We start from the raw sequence: 16,839 nt of genomic DNA, 5'->3' as shown, positions 1-16,839 counted from the left end.
GATCTGAGTGAGAGAGGCAACAGTGAAATTAAAAATGTTAAACTGAGGTAATATATAGTATGTAAGAACAGCGGACAGGTTAATGGGTCTCTGGGTAGAAAGAGCACCAGCGATAGAGTCAGGAGAACTCAATTTTGGTTTTACCACTAAATTTTTATTTTGCCCCTAGAGTTTTATTTCGCATGGGGTTTTATTTCACTTGTCTTTTTCTGACTTGAAAACAGTTTTAAAATCTAGCTGTTCAGTGTTATAATAATAAATTGTAATAATATAGAGAAAAATTTAAATTATAGTCAAGTACTGTAACTTCTCTGCTGCTATTTTATAGAATAGATAAAATGTATGTTTTCCAGCATGTCATTAATTATGTTTTATTACTCATAGCAAAAGACCGGTAAACTGTTGTTTTACCCAATATATTTCTACTATTTCAAAAGAAACAAATACTCGCTGAGATCTGTGAGTCAACTGAGAGCAAAAGAAGCTGCTAAGTCAAGGTTGGTGGGAACTCTAAGAAGTAACAGACTCAATTGATACATTTTCCACACGGTGCTTTGCTGTTGGTAAGGTTAGTATCAGAGGTAAAAATACTCACTTGCTTTTTTTCAAATAAAGCACTGCAATTTTCCCGTCAATTGTCATTTTATACTTTAACTCAGTTTTAAATTGCTCCTGCAAAAATGCACAAACATGTACAGATGACTTACAAACATGCACAAATATTTCCTGGCTATGTCTTTCTAGTCGATCATCATCAAACAATACTTGTTCTTCTTGAACAATAGCCTGTATAATACCCAATGTCTGTCTCTTCCCCTTTTAACAGATCAAATAATTCTGGCAACTAAGTAGACAAATTACCGGAGGCTCTTGTACCCATCCTATCCATCCATCCATTTATCCATCCATGCATTCAACAAATACTGATTGCATGCAGATTTGGGGCAAGGCATTGCTTGGTTCTGGAAAATCAGGTCTAAGCGAGAAAACTTGGTACCAGCTATCAGAAAGCTTGTAATCTTGTGGAAAGACAGACAACAAAAGGAGTTGTGTTGTATATAATGGATGCATGTATGTATACATGGGTAATGTCTTACGGGCAGGGAAGGCTTTCTTGAGGAAGTAACATTTAAGCAGAAGTGTGAATTACCCAGGTGAAATGCACAAGGGAAGTTACCCAAGAAGAAGGAAGAACATACACAGAGGCCTAAAAACCTCCACTGGGTGTCACTGATGATTTTTGGCCACAAGTTCTTCTCATGGTGAAGTGGAGACTGTGAGAAACATAACAGGAATATAGACCTTAATGTCAGCAGAAATCATCAGAAAGGAACTACAGTCTCTGGTGCTTGGGTGGAAGAAATGTTACCTGAAATAAACCATGAGGAAAAGGAGAATCGTGTTCAAGTTTAGCTTTAGATATGTAAGAAGAGCTATAGGGGGCTGTGCAGAATTATTTTAAAAATGCTGTTTCATTAACTTTTTTGTTATTATTAAATTATAGCTGTGTACATTAATGCGATCATGGGGCACCATACGCTGGTTTTACATACCATTTGACATATTTTCATCACACTGGTTAACATTGCCTTCCTGGCATTTTCTTAGTTATTGTGTTAAGACATTTATATTCTACATTTAGTAAGTTTCACATGTACCCTTGTAAGATGCACTGTAGGTGTGATCCCACCAATCGCCCTCCCTCTCCCTTCCTCCCCCCTCCCTCCCCTCCCTCCCCTCCCTCTCCACCTTCCCCATATTCTTAGGCTGTAACTGGGTTATAGCTTTCATATGAAAGCCATAAATTAGTTTCATAGTAGGGCTGAGTACATTGGATACTTTTTCTTCCATTCTTGAGATACTTTACTAAGAAAAATCACAGCTATAAAGTGATTTTTCTCCCAACTACAAAAGTAAATTTAAGCTTTGAACAATTTACTGTGATAAAAATAGACTACTTGCAAAAGAAAGCATTTTTCAGGAGAAAGAAACAGACTACTTTCTAGTACTAACTAGATGAACAGCATTAATTTTCACAATGATTGAGTAAGTGGATGTGATTGCTATAATGTGCTTGATATTTACAGCAGATAACATTATTTATCTACTTGACTTCTAGGCTGAATGACTCCATGAGTTTAGGCGTTCCTGATCAATAGTGGAAGCGTATAGGAGCTGAATTCAGAGGACTAGTTTGTGTTCATGTTTAAGCTTTGTCAGTTGTCCCTGTGGAAATTTAGACACGATAAACTTTAAACAACTTGTCTATGGTTGTGAGTAATGATGATAATGTTTGTATGGTAAGGCTATTTTGAGCTAATGCATATGGAAAGTGCAACAGGATACAAATGGTAACTCCCTAAGCTATGACACTGCTCTGTGTCATGATTCATCAGATTCTACTTCGAACTTTCAAGGCTTTCTCTGTGGCTTTATATCTCAGTTACTAAGGCTTTTTAATTTTTTTTCAATGTCTCAGAATAACCTGTTAGTCAACCTTGGTATGCTCTTTTCTTTTTTAAATAATGCTAGTTTCAGCCAGGCGCAGTGGCTCATGCCTGTAATCCTAGCACTCTGGAAGGCCAAGGTGGATGGATTGCCTGAGCTCACAGATTCGAGACCAGCCTGAGCCAGAATGAGACCTCCTCTCTAAAAATAGCCAGGCATTGTGGCAGGCGCCTGTAGTCCCAGCTACTTGGGAGGCTGAGGCAAGAGAATCGCTTAAGCCCAAGAGTTTGAGGTTGCTGTGAGCCGTCATGCCTTGGCACTCTACCCAGGACACAAAGTGAGACTCTGTCTCAAAAATAAAATTAAAAATAAATAAATAAATAAATAATGCAAATGTAAGCTATTCCTTTCCTGAAATGTGCTTTAGTCATGGTCAGTGTTACACAATTTTGCTCTTGATTTTTGAAAAAATATTTTTATATATGCAGTGATGGTTCATGCCTGTGTATTTTATGTGTAGGACCATAAGAGGAAGTGAGTAAGTATATGTTAAATAAATGACAAATGGATATGTGAACACCTGGGCCAGTGGTTCTCAACCTTCCTAATGCCGCTACCCTTTAATATAGTTCCTGAGGGACCCACAGGTTGAGAACCACTGACCTTAGCAAATGGATGAATGATTATGACTAAAGCACCCTGCCCATACACCTGCATGGATGCATATTCAATAAATACTTAGTGAAGCTCGCTGATGTTGAGAACTTACATTCTAAAGACAATCACTGCTCTTCACAGGATCCAGCCTCCAGATTGCACACTTCCTTAGAGACCACACCTGTCTTGCTATAGGTCCATATCATAAAATAGAGTATCTGACATCTCAGTGCCACCTCCAGAATGGGAACTATTTCAGGCCCTCAGCTACATCTATCATGGTTCCTAGACACCTCAGATTCACTGTATTTTATGGGCAGCAGTTATATTTCTAGAATCAAGCATCTCCCTGGACCTTCTCAAGACTCCTCTGGTATTTCCTGTGGACCTACTGGCATCATCATGCTGACTTTACAGTCTTGCTTCCAACCCAGGACCATCCAGGACTGTGACTTTTCTAATCCACCCACTAAATATGACCCATGACATTCTTCTTGGAGGAAATTTTGATTTATGTGCCCCTGTGACTAGCTAATCTTACATCTCATGACCTATAGTTCTGAAAGCAGAGATTATGTGAATAGGATGCATTTCTTATGAGAAGGCATTGCTTTCCCCCATGGAATTCTCCTTCAGAAATATGGGCACCACACCACTGCCATAATCTCTATGCCAGCGCTGGCTGAAATTCCAAAAACAATTATGCTTTCCTAAAACAACATCCAAATAACGTTTTAGAAACTAAATCAACTAAGAATCCATTGCTGATGGGGAGCCGGTATCCATAAGTACCTTGTGGATAGACAATCACACGTGATATCCTTCTTATAGCTTGGTTCTCCCTAGCCTTTATTAAGCCTGAACAGTAACTGCTTACAACTATTCCCCATGACTGTTATTTCCAGTCCCTTGGCTTTTTCCATTCCTGACATCCATGAAAATGAAAATGAGCTAAAATTCATCAGCTTTTCCTCACTGAGGCTCATATTATGGGGTGTTTTTGACACCAGAGCAGACCTCAACCACTTATGATTTTAAGGAAATGCAGACCATGATAGTTAAACTTGGATATGGTCAAATCAGATCCCTGCATAATACCCATGACCTGATGACCCCAATCTACATTGCTTCTCTGTGGGCTCAGGTTCAATCTTGTCTGGAAGAGAGAGAAAAGAGGAGAGAGGAAAGGCTTGGCATTAAACACAACCCAGCAGAGGAAACAGTACTCAGACCATAGTATGTGTTTCTTGACCATATTTGGCCTTCCAGATTTAGATCACCTTAATGGCAGGGTCTTGGCAGTTCCCAGCAAATTTTTAGATGTAGAATATAACTGTATTGATCAAAGTCAAAACTTTCTAACCCACAGCATTTTTAAAATAATTCTGCACATTGTGCTGGCAGATAACTTTTGTTTACCTGGGTCTATATGGGATCTGCTATTACAAATTTCTTTTAGCAGAAATTCTATGAGAAACTTTGTCCAGTGGAGAATATGTGCTCCTGGTGAGCTAAATTTTAGAATAATTGTGTAAGTTATTGCTTATATCATACCTGTATTTTCTTAGATCCCAGCAAAAGACTTCAGAGTGTAGGTAATTAAAACATTGTTGTTGAATGAATCATTGTGTTTTAGCTTTTCTCTTATAACTAATAAATATTTGTTTAGTGAATATTGACTGAATAGTCAGAATGTATTGCTTCATTTGTAATAAGAATTATGTAAACTTTAATAGCTGCTTATTTGAAAAAGATAAATTTCATGTTGATGTGGAAATATGCAAACATTAATCGGCAATATTTTACTTTTTACTTTTGTTTTAAGGTTGGTAACTGTGTATGTGTGAATAGGTAGATGGATAGATAAGTTATAGTCCATTTTCTTTAGAAGCATAGACTTAATTATCATTAAATATGAAAGTTTGTACTCTGCTTTACCTTAGACATTTTATTTCACTTCTCAGAACCTTAATTTGTAAAATAGGGCTAATATTTGAACTCTGGGTCATAGTGAAGATTAAAAAAGACAGGTTGACTAACAAACAAAAATATAGTCATTACTGAACTACAAGATGTAATAGCTGAAAAATTCACAAAGTCTGCTTGATAAATTAAATATAGAGAGAGATACACAAGGTCTGACAATTAAGTTCATGAATTCCTCCTAGAAAAAGTGCTACCTACCTCATTGCTGAATATTACTCTAGTTACTTTCAAAGTGCTATTTCTTCTAGAAGGATTGAGTTACCATTAAACAATGACCTTCTTTGTCTCTTGTCACAATTTTTGACATGAAGTCCCCTCTCTTTCAGTTATCATTTGCACAAAACATTTGCATTGATGTCAGTGCCTAATCCATCCTTCAGAGCAATTTTGGAACTCTTTCTGGAATGACCATTAGAGCTGTGTTTGTATGGCATCCAAAAACACGCAACAATAATGAATGCCACTTGGCAAGACACCACCACATGTCAGTACAAACACAGCTGTGAGACGCTGATATACAAAAGTTATGAAATGTGACCAAATTGTTTGTATGGTGCTGCCAAGATAAGGACACAGTGTCAAGTTCAGGGGCATAATTATCAGACCTCATACAAATCTCAGGTGTAGCACTCATCATTTGACATACATAAAATATATATTTGACAAAAGCATATACATATTTATATATTTGCATATTTGATTTTGATAATTCAGAATCTGTACCTTCTGCTCTGGCTCTTTGACTTCTCTTTTGTGTAGTAGATGATGAAATCTTACGGGATAAACCACTTCATATTTCTTTACCCCAGTACTAACTGAGAAAAAGAAGAAAAAGAAAAAAACATCCATTTTTAAAAAATTTCTTCAGAAATTAAAGCAGAAACTTTCAAAAATTACTAGTAATGTCAAATTTCTATTGTTCTAAAATGGCTTTAATTCATTTGACCACTCAAAACCCATTATATCTAACTTTGAAGACTAGAAAAAGAGGTTAAAATTGACTAAGAACTCTTTGAGTCAGAAATGGGGAGTCAAAGTAATGAAACACCCTTCTTTTAATGGCTTGAGAGTCTAAAAATATTTTTCAAAATAAATACCACTGCACTGATACTAGAATATCTTAATTTTGAATGGGATTTGGGTTTTTTAATTGTTTGAGAAGAGTGGACAGAATAAATGGTCTTTGAAGTTAATGCAACTAGTTTATGATTTTATGCAAGTAAACAGATAATCCCTTGTAACCCCAGGATCATTAGGATAGCTAATTTCTGTTAATCACTTGTGATAAAAACAAGCCTCATCACACGGCCGAACTTCCAGAATGACATCACAAGCTTCTTCGGTCACTCATTTCTTGCTCTCATGGAGGTAATCACTGAGTATCTTTCATTTCTTTTTAATAATTTTTGGTAAAAGAAATTAATAACATCCTCTACAAAGAATATTTTGTAACAAGTTCAAAAACCTAAAGGAACATTGAATCAATCATTTTTCTTTCTACTGAGTTAAAATTTTCTTAATTATCATAATCATTTCAAAACAAAGATGCCAGAGGTAAGAAAATTACCTTTGCCAGGAATTAACTGGTGGTATTGACAGAATTCCCTGCTGCCTTCTTTAGTGACAGGAAACAAGTGTACCATAAGGTAACAACATGCTGCCTAGGGTATTACAGTGACTAATCAACACAATTAGTCTTGCTAACATGAGTTCATGAACCCAAGCTTCACCAGTACTGCTCCCAAGGTAACTCATTCAAAGCTGCCGTATCAGTGGTTTTCATCCATCACTTACATGATTCTAACAGGACGTATTAGTCCAAGCTACCTTCAAGTCATAAAATAATAATTGCCCACCTGATTCTTTATATAAAAGCAGGAATAAACACTCCCCACTTAGAAGGGAAATAGGTTAATTTAGCCAACACAATGTTTTTTTTGATACACACACTGACCTCTATGCTTCTAGTTCACTTGTGAATTCTAATGTTTCATGAAATCATAAATTATCAACTAGATCTTACTCTAAATATGTAAATTAGTTATGAAATGTATTTACACCTCTTTGGTGGCTAAGCACTTCTGAGAACTCCAGCAAAACAAAAATAGTATTTCTTTTTTTTGTAGAGACAGAGTCTCACTTCATGGCCCTCTGTAGAGTGCCGTGGCCTCACACAGCTCACAGCAACCTCCAACTCCTGGGCCCAAGCGATTCTCTTGCCTCAGCCTCCCGAGCAGCTGGGACCACAGGCACCTGCCACAACGCCCAGCTATTTCCTGGTTGCGGTTTGGCCGGGGCTGGGTTTGAACCTGCCACCCTCGGCACATGGGGCCGGCGCCTTACCGACTGAGCCACAGGCACCGCCCAAAAAATAGTATCTCTTTTAAAAGCCTTTGGGTGGCCAGGCATGGTGGCTCACACCTACGATACTATCACTCTGGGATACCCAGGCAGGAAGATCATTTGAGTTTAGGAGTTCAAGACTAGCCTGAGCAAGTACTAGACTTTACTAAAAATAAAAGATTAGCTGAGCATGGTGGCAGATGCCTGTGGTCTCAGGTACTCTGGAGGCTGAGGCAGGAGGGTAGCTTGCATCCAGGAGTTTGAGATTTCCGTGAGCTAAGTTGACGCCATCACACTCGAGTGAGACTCTGTCTCAAAAAAATAAATGGATAAAAATTAAACAAAATAAATAAAAGCCTTTGGCAATCTTTCAGTCCATTCAGTTTGAAGTGAATGGATTCCCAGCTCTTTCAAACCCTTGCAACAAATGAGATAGAATTGCTCTGAAAGGCTTTTATTTTCCTGAAACTTAGAAGGTAACTGAAAAAATGAGATCTAAGCTGTAGCAAAATTACACGGCAGTTACAGGGATGTAATGGACCTAAACATTGTTTGGCTTATTTATCCTCTGGTTTCATAAGATAGTGCAGTTTCCTCCCAGCTGAATAATATCAGGTTAATTGTTTTGAACCCTGAAGAACAAACATAACACTAACTGTCATCCAGGCATTACACAAATCCAAGGTGTAACACAGTATGTTTCTCCTACTTCACTTCAGGGCTTGTTTTCTCTTTCCTTCAGAACTCACATGTTGGGTTAGTGTTGACCAGCAAAACTGGATGAAGAAAAAGAAGACTGCATTTTGATTTGGATTGGGTAATGAAGTTTTCCCATGCATTAGTCTTAGAAAATCCAAAGCCTATGAATGAGGTTAATAGACGTTCGTCTGGATTGCTCCTTTATTTGTTAATATCTTTGAGATGAGAACACTTGTATGTAATACTGAGATTTTCATTTTTGTTCAAAACTGTTTAAAGCCATGTCTTTCTAAACTGAACACATGAGATTAAGTCCTAAATGAGGGTTTATGCAATGACTTTGACTTAAGTTCTGAGATTTTTCTGAATCACCACAAACTGTGATTTATATTTCATGCAGTAAATGTGAGTAAAAGCATTAAGGAAAACAACACATGCTAATTATATCTATTATTTTGGCTATTAAGGTCACAATGCATATACTCTTTTGGGTCTTCTAGTCACCATATAAAGGTAAGAAAGAACTGAAATAGAATAAATTCAAAAGTACCATTCCCCTTGGATAGTCTGCTGAAATGTACCATAGACCTTTCTCCTCTGTTAGTGCATTCACTCACATCCTCACCCCACAAACCCCTGTCACGTTCTTTTAAACGTTTGTTTTTTACTTCTCCTAGCATGAAATCCCATAAACCATTTCCTCGGGGGATTTTGAAGCTCATTACAAACAGTGACCTAGTTTTACGTCTTACTCTTGCATTTCAGGTGTCTGGGAACTGGGCAAAAGTCATCGTCAGAGAGGCTCACATGTATTTCTTTCATGATGGAAGTAGAGAAAGAAAGAGGGAGAAACAGGGAATGAAAATTGCTTTACTTCTTACATGGTGGCTGGAAAATAAACCCAAATAAGAATCATAACAGGGCTGGGCGGCACCTGTGGCTCAGTGAGTAGGGCGCCGGCCCCATATACTGAGGGTGGCGGGTTCAAACCCAGCCCCGGCCAAACTGCAACAACAAAAAAATAGCCGGGCATTGTGGCGGGCACCTGTAGTCCCAGCTGCTCGGGAGGCTGAGGCAAGAGAATCACATAAGCCCAAGAGCTGGAGGTTGCTGTGAGCTGTGTGACGCCACAGCACTCTACCGAGGGCAGTAAAGTGAGACTCTGTCTCTAAAAAAAAAAGAAAAGAAAAAAAAAAAGAATCATAACAGGGGTATTTCAGTGGCCAAGGAAACACCATTAAAAATGTAAGCTTGGAAGGTTAAGGGAGGGGCAATGTTATACTTTTAGGCATGACTGATAAGGAACACGAAGTCTCTTGCTGCCATGTTGTAAATGCTTTAGCTAAGAGAAAGATCCAAAAGTTTTGTTGGCGATAGTACTTTTGGAGAATGTAAGAGGAGAAAATTCCTATTAAGTTTGACTCAAAAAGTAAGAATTTCAATCAATAACTTACATGCCTGGCATCAGTGCTATATTGGAAGATAGTAAAAATTTTATGACATTAGAAAACAAATCAAAGGTAGGAAAACCACTTTTATTGACAAAGTACTAAGCAGGCTCTTGGAAGGGGAGAATCTGTCTCTCTCTCACCTTATACCTCTTTTGATAATCTATTCATATCCCCAGGTCTGAAACCCAAGCAAAGGCCTGAAGGCTAATGTACTGACTTAAATAGCTCTGGAAATGGAAATAATCTGAAGAAATTGAACCAAAATGTAATTAGAGAATTTACTGGAAATGCAGAGGCATGCTGGACATAAATTGTTATTGGGCAAACGAGTTATTAATTTAAGCTTAACAGCAATGTTTTGCCAAGTAATATCACAGTACATTAGCATTAAAAAAAATTAGTCAACTGTTTAATTTCAGTTAGTTGAATTTATTATCATTAGCAATGAAAGGACTAAATATAAAAATATGCCACATATACTGAAGCTTGTGGTTCTAGCCCAGCCCAGGCTTGCTAAACAACAATGACAACTGCACCCAAAAAATAGCTGCGCGTTGTGGCTAGCACCTGTAGTTCCAGCTGCTTGGAAGGCTGAGTCAAGAGACTCGTTTAAGCACAAGAGTTTGAGGTTGCTGTGAGCTGTGACACCACAGCACTCTACCAAGGGAAACATATAGAGACTCTGTCTCAAAAAAAAAAGAGGAAAAAAGGGAGTCAAATTGGCCCTGATAATAATAGGTATTTTCCAAATCAATAACCAGTCAAATCTGCCCTATCATTACCACTCTAAAAACAGTGAGGTAAGTTTGGACGATTTTCCCTTTTTGACTCTAAGCACATTCATTGATGCTATATGAAAATTTCCCTTTTATTTCTAAATTCTCAGATCAGACACATAAACATTAGCTCAATGCCTCTTTAACACTGACTCTTTACATCTCTCACAGCCCCCAAGTTAACAGATTGAAACCAGCCTGGTTGGTAAAAGTGGTCAAGAAAACAAAACAAAAAGAACAATCAAAACAGGTCATACAATAAAACTATCAGAAGAAAATGAAAAGCAGGAAGTTCACCCATGTATCTAACAGAACCTGGAAAAGAGTTGAACACCGACCTGGACCTGGAGAGAAGAGGAAGGTGACCATGAGAAGAAGCCCTGGCACCATGCTGGGCGATTCCAGGAGCACAGCTCTTGCCCACTTTGCTCCAACCTGGGCTGCTAGGTCTGTCCCTGAGGCCTCTCAAGTGAGACAGAACAAAACTCCCTGGTTCATTCTTGTCTCCGCTTCAGGAAGTATTTACCAAAGGTGTTGCACAACCTCAAAGCTGTGGTCCTGCAACAATGGCACAGGAGAAGGAAGTCCTGGCTACTCCCGGCTCTCAGATTCCTTGTTTTTCTCTGCCTCTCTGTACTTCCCACTAACAGACAGCACATCTCCTGTGTATTACCCAGCCTGGGAAGCCACAAGGAGGTCAATGCTTTGATAAATCTTGAAAAAGTGCCACTCATTTATCATACACATGATATATAACAAATATATATATATATATGTTTTATGTATATATATTTTTTGCTACATCAGCAAAAAGTTATCAAGAATGTGTCTTTCCTTACATATGTAATGTGGTTCTGTGGAGAAATGTCTAATTCTGTCCGATTAGTATGTAAAAGTCTCTTTTCCGTTCTCACACAAAGGTGAACTCAGGGAGCTTGAACTATCTTGAAATAAGAATGAGTGACAATATAAAGGCACAAGGTTTTTCCGATGCTTGGGAAGGGTGGGAGGTGGTGTATTTGTACTGTAATTGACAAACAGGAGAAAATCTTCAAAACCCAAAGGATGAAATTTCCAGAGAAATTTCCAGACTCGCCACGGGTGGTACAGATGCTAATTTTGGAATGTCCAGAAATCATCCTGTATAATTAATAATATGCCTGGTATTCATTGGGCTGCCTACTAAGTTTTGGGGACTCTCCTAAATCCATCATACATATACTTGCAACTTTATTAGTATTTATAACATTTCTATTAGAAATACCATGTCACCCTCATTTTGTAGGTAAAAACATTGGTGTTTAAAAAGACAAAAAGATTTAGCACGTTAAGGCTCAGATTTCCTCATTGTACAGATTGGGAAGATTAAGCAGATAAAGTTTCTATAAATTGCAGAGTGGAATTTGAACTCAGTGTTGTCTGAGCTCTCCTCATGAACGCTAATGCTTCCCCATTGCTTAGCCACCTTATACCCTCAGGGTTAAGAGGTATATCTACTTATCTACTGATAAGATTGCTATGGAATAGAAATAACTATGAAAATCCTATGGAAAAGAAATACCACTGAGGACAAGTTATTATTACAAAACACATTCCCCTCACAAGTTCAAGACCAGGCTGAGCAAAAGCAAGACCCCTGCTCTACTAAAAATAGAAAAACTGGGAGGCGGAGCAAGATGGCAGCCAAGTAACAGCTTCCTTGCATCTGGGCACCGTGAGTCAGGGGAGATAGGACTCCAGGCATCTCTGGCTGGTGGGAACTGCCTAGCATCACTCCTATGAGGATACAGGGAGTCAGCGAGAGACTTCTGGACCCCAAGAGGAGGACTAAAACAGTGGAAAACCGGCAAGTGGTCACGTGTGTTCAATCCGTCTAAACCCGCCCACAACTTCCACAGGCACAAGAACTTAAAGAGCAAGAGGAAGTGAAACGAAAATTAGGGCAAGGAAACAGATAAAATAAATCACTCATGAGGAAGAATCAGCAGAAAACTCCAGGCAACATGAAGAACCAGTCCAGAACAACCCCGCCAAGGGACCATGAGGTAGCTACTGCAGAGGATTCCACCTATACAGAAATGTTAGGAATGACAGAAAGGGAATTTAGAATACACATGTTGAAAACAATGAAAGAAATGATGGAAACAATGAAGGAAACTGCTAATAAAGTGGAAAATAACCAAAAGGAAATCCAAAAACAGAATCAAATCAGAGATGAACGATACGAAGAATATAAAAAGGATATAGCAGAGCTGAAGGAAATGAAACCGTCAATCAGGGAACTTAAAGATGCAATGGAAAGTATCAGCAACAGGTTAGACCATGCAGAAGAAAGAATTTCAGAGGTAGAAGACAAAGTTTTTGAGATAACTCAGATAGTAAAAGAGGCAGAAAAGAAGAGAGAGAAAGCAGAACGTTCACTGTCAGAATTATGGGACTTTATGAAGCGTTCCAACATACGAGTTATAGGAATTCCAGAAGGAGAAGAAGAATGCCCCAGAGGAATGGAAGCCATACTAGAGAATATTATAAAAGAAAATTTCCCAAACATCACCAAAGATTCTGACGCACTGCTTTCAGAGGGATATCGGACCCCGGGTCGCCTCAACTCTAACCGAGCTTCTCCAAGACACATTGTGATGAACCTGTCCAAAGTCAAGACAAAAGAAAAGATTCTGCAAGCTGCCAGGAGTAAGCGCCAGTTGACCTACAGGGGCAAATCCATCAGAGTGACCGCAGACTTCTCTAATGAAACTTTCCAAGCAAGAAGACAATGGTCATCTACCTTTAATCTACTTAAACAGAACAATTTCCAGCCCAGAATTCTGTACCCTGCTAAGCTAAGCTTCAAAATTGACAGAGAAATCAAATCATTTACGGATATACAAACATTGAGGAAATTCGCCACAACAAGACCAGCTCTACAGGAAATACTTCAACCTGTTCTGCACACTGACCACCACAATGGATCAGCAGCAAAGTAAGAACTCAGAAATCAAAGGACAGAACCTAACCTCCACACTGATGCAAAAGATAAAACTAAGCAATGGACTCTCACCAAATAAGACGAATAGAATACTACCACACTTATCAATTATCTCCATAAATGTTAATGGCTTGAATTCCCCACTGAAGAGACATAGATTGGCTGACTGGATTAAAAAACACAAGCCATCCATTTGCTGTCTGCAAGAAACACACCTGGCTTCAAAAGACAAATTAAAGCTCCGAGTCAAGGGTTGGAAGACAATTTTTCAGGCAAATGGAATGCAGAAGAAAAGAGGAGTTGCAATCTTATTTTCAGATACATGTGGATTTAAAGCAACTAAAGTCAAAAAAGACAAAGATGGTCACTTTATATTGGTCAAGGGAAAACTACAACAAGAAGACATTTCAATTCTAAATATTTATGCACCCAATTTAAATGCTCCCAGATTCTTGAAGCAGACCTTACTCAGTCTGAGCAATATGATATCTGATAATACCATCATAACAGGGGACTTTAACACACCTCTTACAGAGCTGGACAGATCCTCTAAACAGAAATTAAACAAAGATATAAGAGATTTAAATGAGACCCGAGAACAACTATGCTTGATAGACGCATATAGAACACTTCACCCCAAAGACAAAGAATATACATTCTTCTCATCACCCCATGGAACATTCTCCAAAATTGATCATATCCTGGGACACAAAACAAATATCAACAGAATCAAAAGAATTGAAATTTTACCTTGTATCTTTTCAGACCATAAGGCACTAAAGGTGGAACTCAACTCTAACAAAAATGCTCGACCCCACCCAAAGGCATGGAAATTAAACAATCTTCTGTTGAATAACAGATGGGTGCAGGAAGAAATAAAACAGGAAATCATTAACTTCCTTGAGCATAACAACAATGAAGACACAAGCTACCAAAACCTGTGGGATACTGCAAAAGCAGTTTTGAGAGGAAAATTCATCACTTTAGATGCCTACATTCGAAAAACAGAAAGAGAGCACATCAACAATCTCAAAGAGATCTTATGGAATTGGAAAAAGAAAAACAATCTAAGCCTAAACTCAGTAGAAGAAAAGAAATATCCAAAATCAAATCAGAGATCAATGAAATTGAAAACAAAAGAATCATTCAGAAAATTAATGAAACAAGGAGTTGGTTTTTTGAAAAAATAAATAAAATAGATAAACCATTGGCCAGACTAACTAGAAATAGAAAAGTAAAATCTCTAGTAACCTCAATCAGAAACGATAAAGGGGAAATAACATCTGATCCCACAGAGATACAAGAGATCATCTCTGAATACTACCAGAAACTCTATGCCCAGAAATTTGACAATGTGAAGGAAATGGATCAATATTTGGAATCACACCCTCTCCCTAGACTTAGCCAGGATGAAATAGACCTCCTGAACAGACCAATTTCAAGCACTGAGATCAAAGAAACAATAAAAAAGCTTCCAACTAAAAAATGCCCTGGTCCAGATGGCTTCACTCCAGAATTCTATCAAACCTTCAAGGAAGAGCTTATTCCTGTACTGCAGAAATTATTCCAAAAAATTGAGGAAGAAGGAATCTTCCCCAACACATTCTATGAAGCAAACATCACCCTGATACCAAAGCCAGGAAAAGACCCAAACAAAAAGGAGAATTTCAGACCAATCTCACTCATGAATATAGATGCAAAAATTCTCAACAAAATCCTAGCCAATAGATTACAGCTTATCATCAAAAAATTCATTCATCATGATCAAGGAGGCTTCATCCCAGGGATGCAAGGCTGGTTTAACATACGCAAGTCCATAAACGTTATCCACCATATTAACAGAGGCAAAAATAAAGATCACATGATCCTCTCAATAGATGCAGAAAAAGCATTTAATAAAATCCAGCATCCTTTTCTAATTAGAACACTGAAGAGTATAGGCATAGGTGGCACATTTCTAAAACTGATTGAAGCTATCTATGACAAACCCACAGCCAATATTTTACTGAATGGAGTAAAACTCAAAGCTTTTCCTCTTAGAACTGGAACCAGACAAGGTTGTCCTCTGTCACCTTTACTATTCAACATAGTGCTGGAAGTTCTAGCCAATACAATTAGGCAAGACAAGGAAATAAAGGGAATCCAAATGGGAGCAGAGGAGGTCAAACTCTCCCTCTTTGCTGACAACATAATCTTATACTTAGAGAACCCCAAAGACTCAGCCACAAGACTCCTAGAAGTCATCAAAAAATACAGTAATGTTTCAGGATATAAAATCAATGTCCACAAGTCAGTAGCCTTTGTATACACCAATAACAGTCAAGATGAGAAGCTAATTAAGGACACAACTCCCTTCACCATAGTCTCAAAGAAAATGAAATACCTAGGAATATACCTAACAAAGGAGGTGAAGGACCTCTATAAAGAAAACTATGAACTCCTCAGAAAGGAAATAGCAGAGGATATTAACAAATGGAAGAACATACCATGCTCATGGATGGGAAGAATCAACATTGTTAAAATGTCTATACTTCCCAAAGCAATCTACCTATTCAATGCCATTCCTATCAAAGTACCTACATCGTACTTTCAAGATTTGGAAAAAATTATTCTGCGTTTTGTATGGAACCAGAAAAAACCCCGTAAAGCTAAGGCAGTTCTCTGTAACAAAAATAAAGCTGGAGGCATCAGCATACCAGATTTTAGTCTGTACTACAAAGCCATAGTGCTCAAGACAGCATGGTACTGGCACAAAAACAGAGACATAGACACTTGGAATCGAATTGAACACCAAGAAATGAAACTAACATCTTACAACCACCTAATCTTCGATAAACCAAACAAGAACTTACCTTGGGGGAAAGACTCCCTATTCAATAAATGGTGTTGGGAGAACTGGATGTCTACATGTAAAAGACTGAAACTGGACCCACACCTTTCCCCACTCACAAAAATTGATTCAAGATGGATAAAGGACTTAAATTTAAGGCATGAAACAATAAAAATCCTCAAAGAAAGCATAGGAAAAACACTGGAAGGTATTGGCCTGGGGGAAGACTTCATGAAGAAGACTGCCATGGCAATGGCAACAACAACAAAAATAAACAAATGGGACTTCATTAAACTGAAAAGCTTCTGTACAGCTAAGGAGACAATAACCAAAGCAAAGAGACAACCCACACAATGGGAAAGGATATTTGCATATTTTCAATCAGACAAAAGCTTGATAACCAGGATCTATAGAGAACTCAAATTAATCCACATGAAAAAAGCCAACAATCCCTTATATCAATGGGCAAGAGACATGAATAGAACTTTCTCTAAAGACGACAGACGAATGGCTAACAAACACATGAAAAAATGTTCATCATCTCTATATATTAGAGAAATGCAAATCAAAACATCCCTGAGATATCATCTAACCCCAGAGAGAATGGTCCACATCACAAAATCTCAAAACTGCAGATGCTGGCGTGGATGTGGAGAGAAGGGA

At 38.1% G+C, this 16,839-nt stretch overlaps 1 protein-coding gene across 3 annotated transcripts in view; it reads right to left on the bottom strand.

Annotated features, from left to right (window-relative positions):
• The window catches only part of ADAM28 (ADAM metallopeptidase domain 28), a 156,258-nt gene that overhangs the window by 47,305 nt on the left and 92,114 nt on the right, over nucleotides 1-16,839 (bottom strand). Inside the window, exons 1-3 of one of the 3 annotated variants that reach the window (XM_053578785.1) lie at nucleotides 10,699-10,812; nucleotides 5,815-5,906; nucleotides 596-672 (exon numbers count right to left, since the gene is read on the bottom strand). In XM_053578785.1, coding sequence (XP_053434760.1) covers nucleotides 596-672; nucleotides 5,815-5,906; nucleotides 10,699-10,750 — 221 coding nt within the window. In that variant the 5' untranslated portion in view covers nucleotides 10,751-10,812. Of the gene's footprint in view, nucleotides 1-595; nucleotides 673-1,177; nucleotides 1,275-5,814; nucleotides 5,907-10,698; nucleotides 10,813-16,839 lie in introns of those variants that run through there. The other 2 variants (XM_053578787.1, XM_053578786.1) reach the window with 2 other exon arrangements.

Source organism: Nycticebus coucang, chromosome 24 (genome assembly GCF_027406575.1).
Source record: "Nycticebus coucang isolate mNycCou1 chromosome 24, mNycCou1.pri, whole genome shotgun sequence".
NCBI classification, from domain to species: Eukaryota; Metazoa; Chordata; class Mammalia; order Primates; family Lorisidae; genus Nycticebus; species Nycticebus coucang.
Note: the sequence above shows the minus strand (reverse complement) of the source record. Positions and strands in the feature narration are given on the sequence as shown.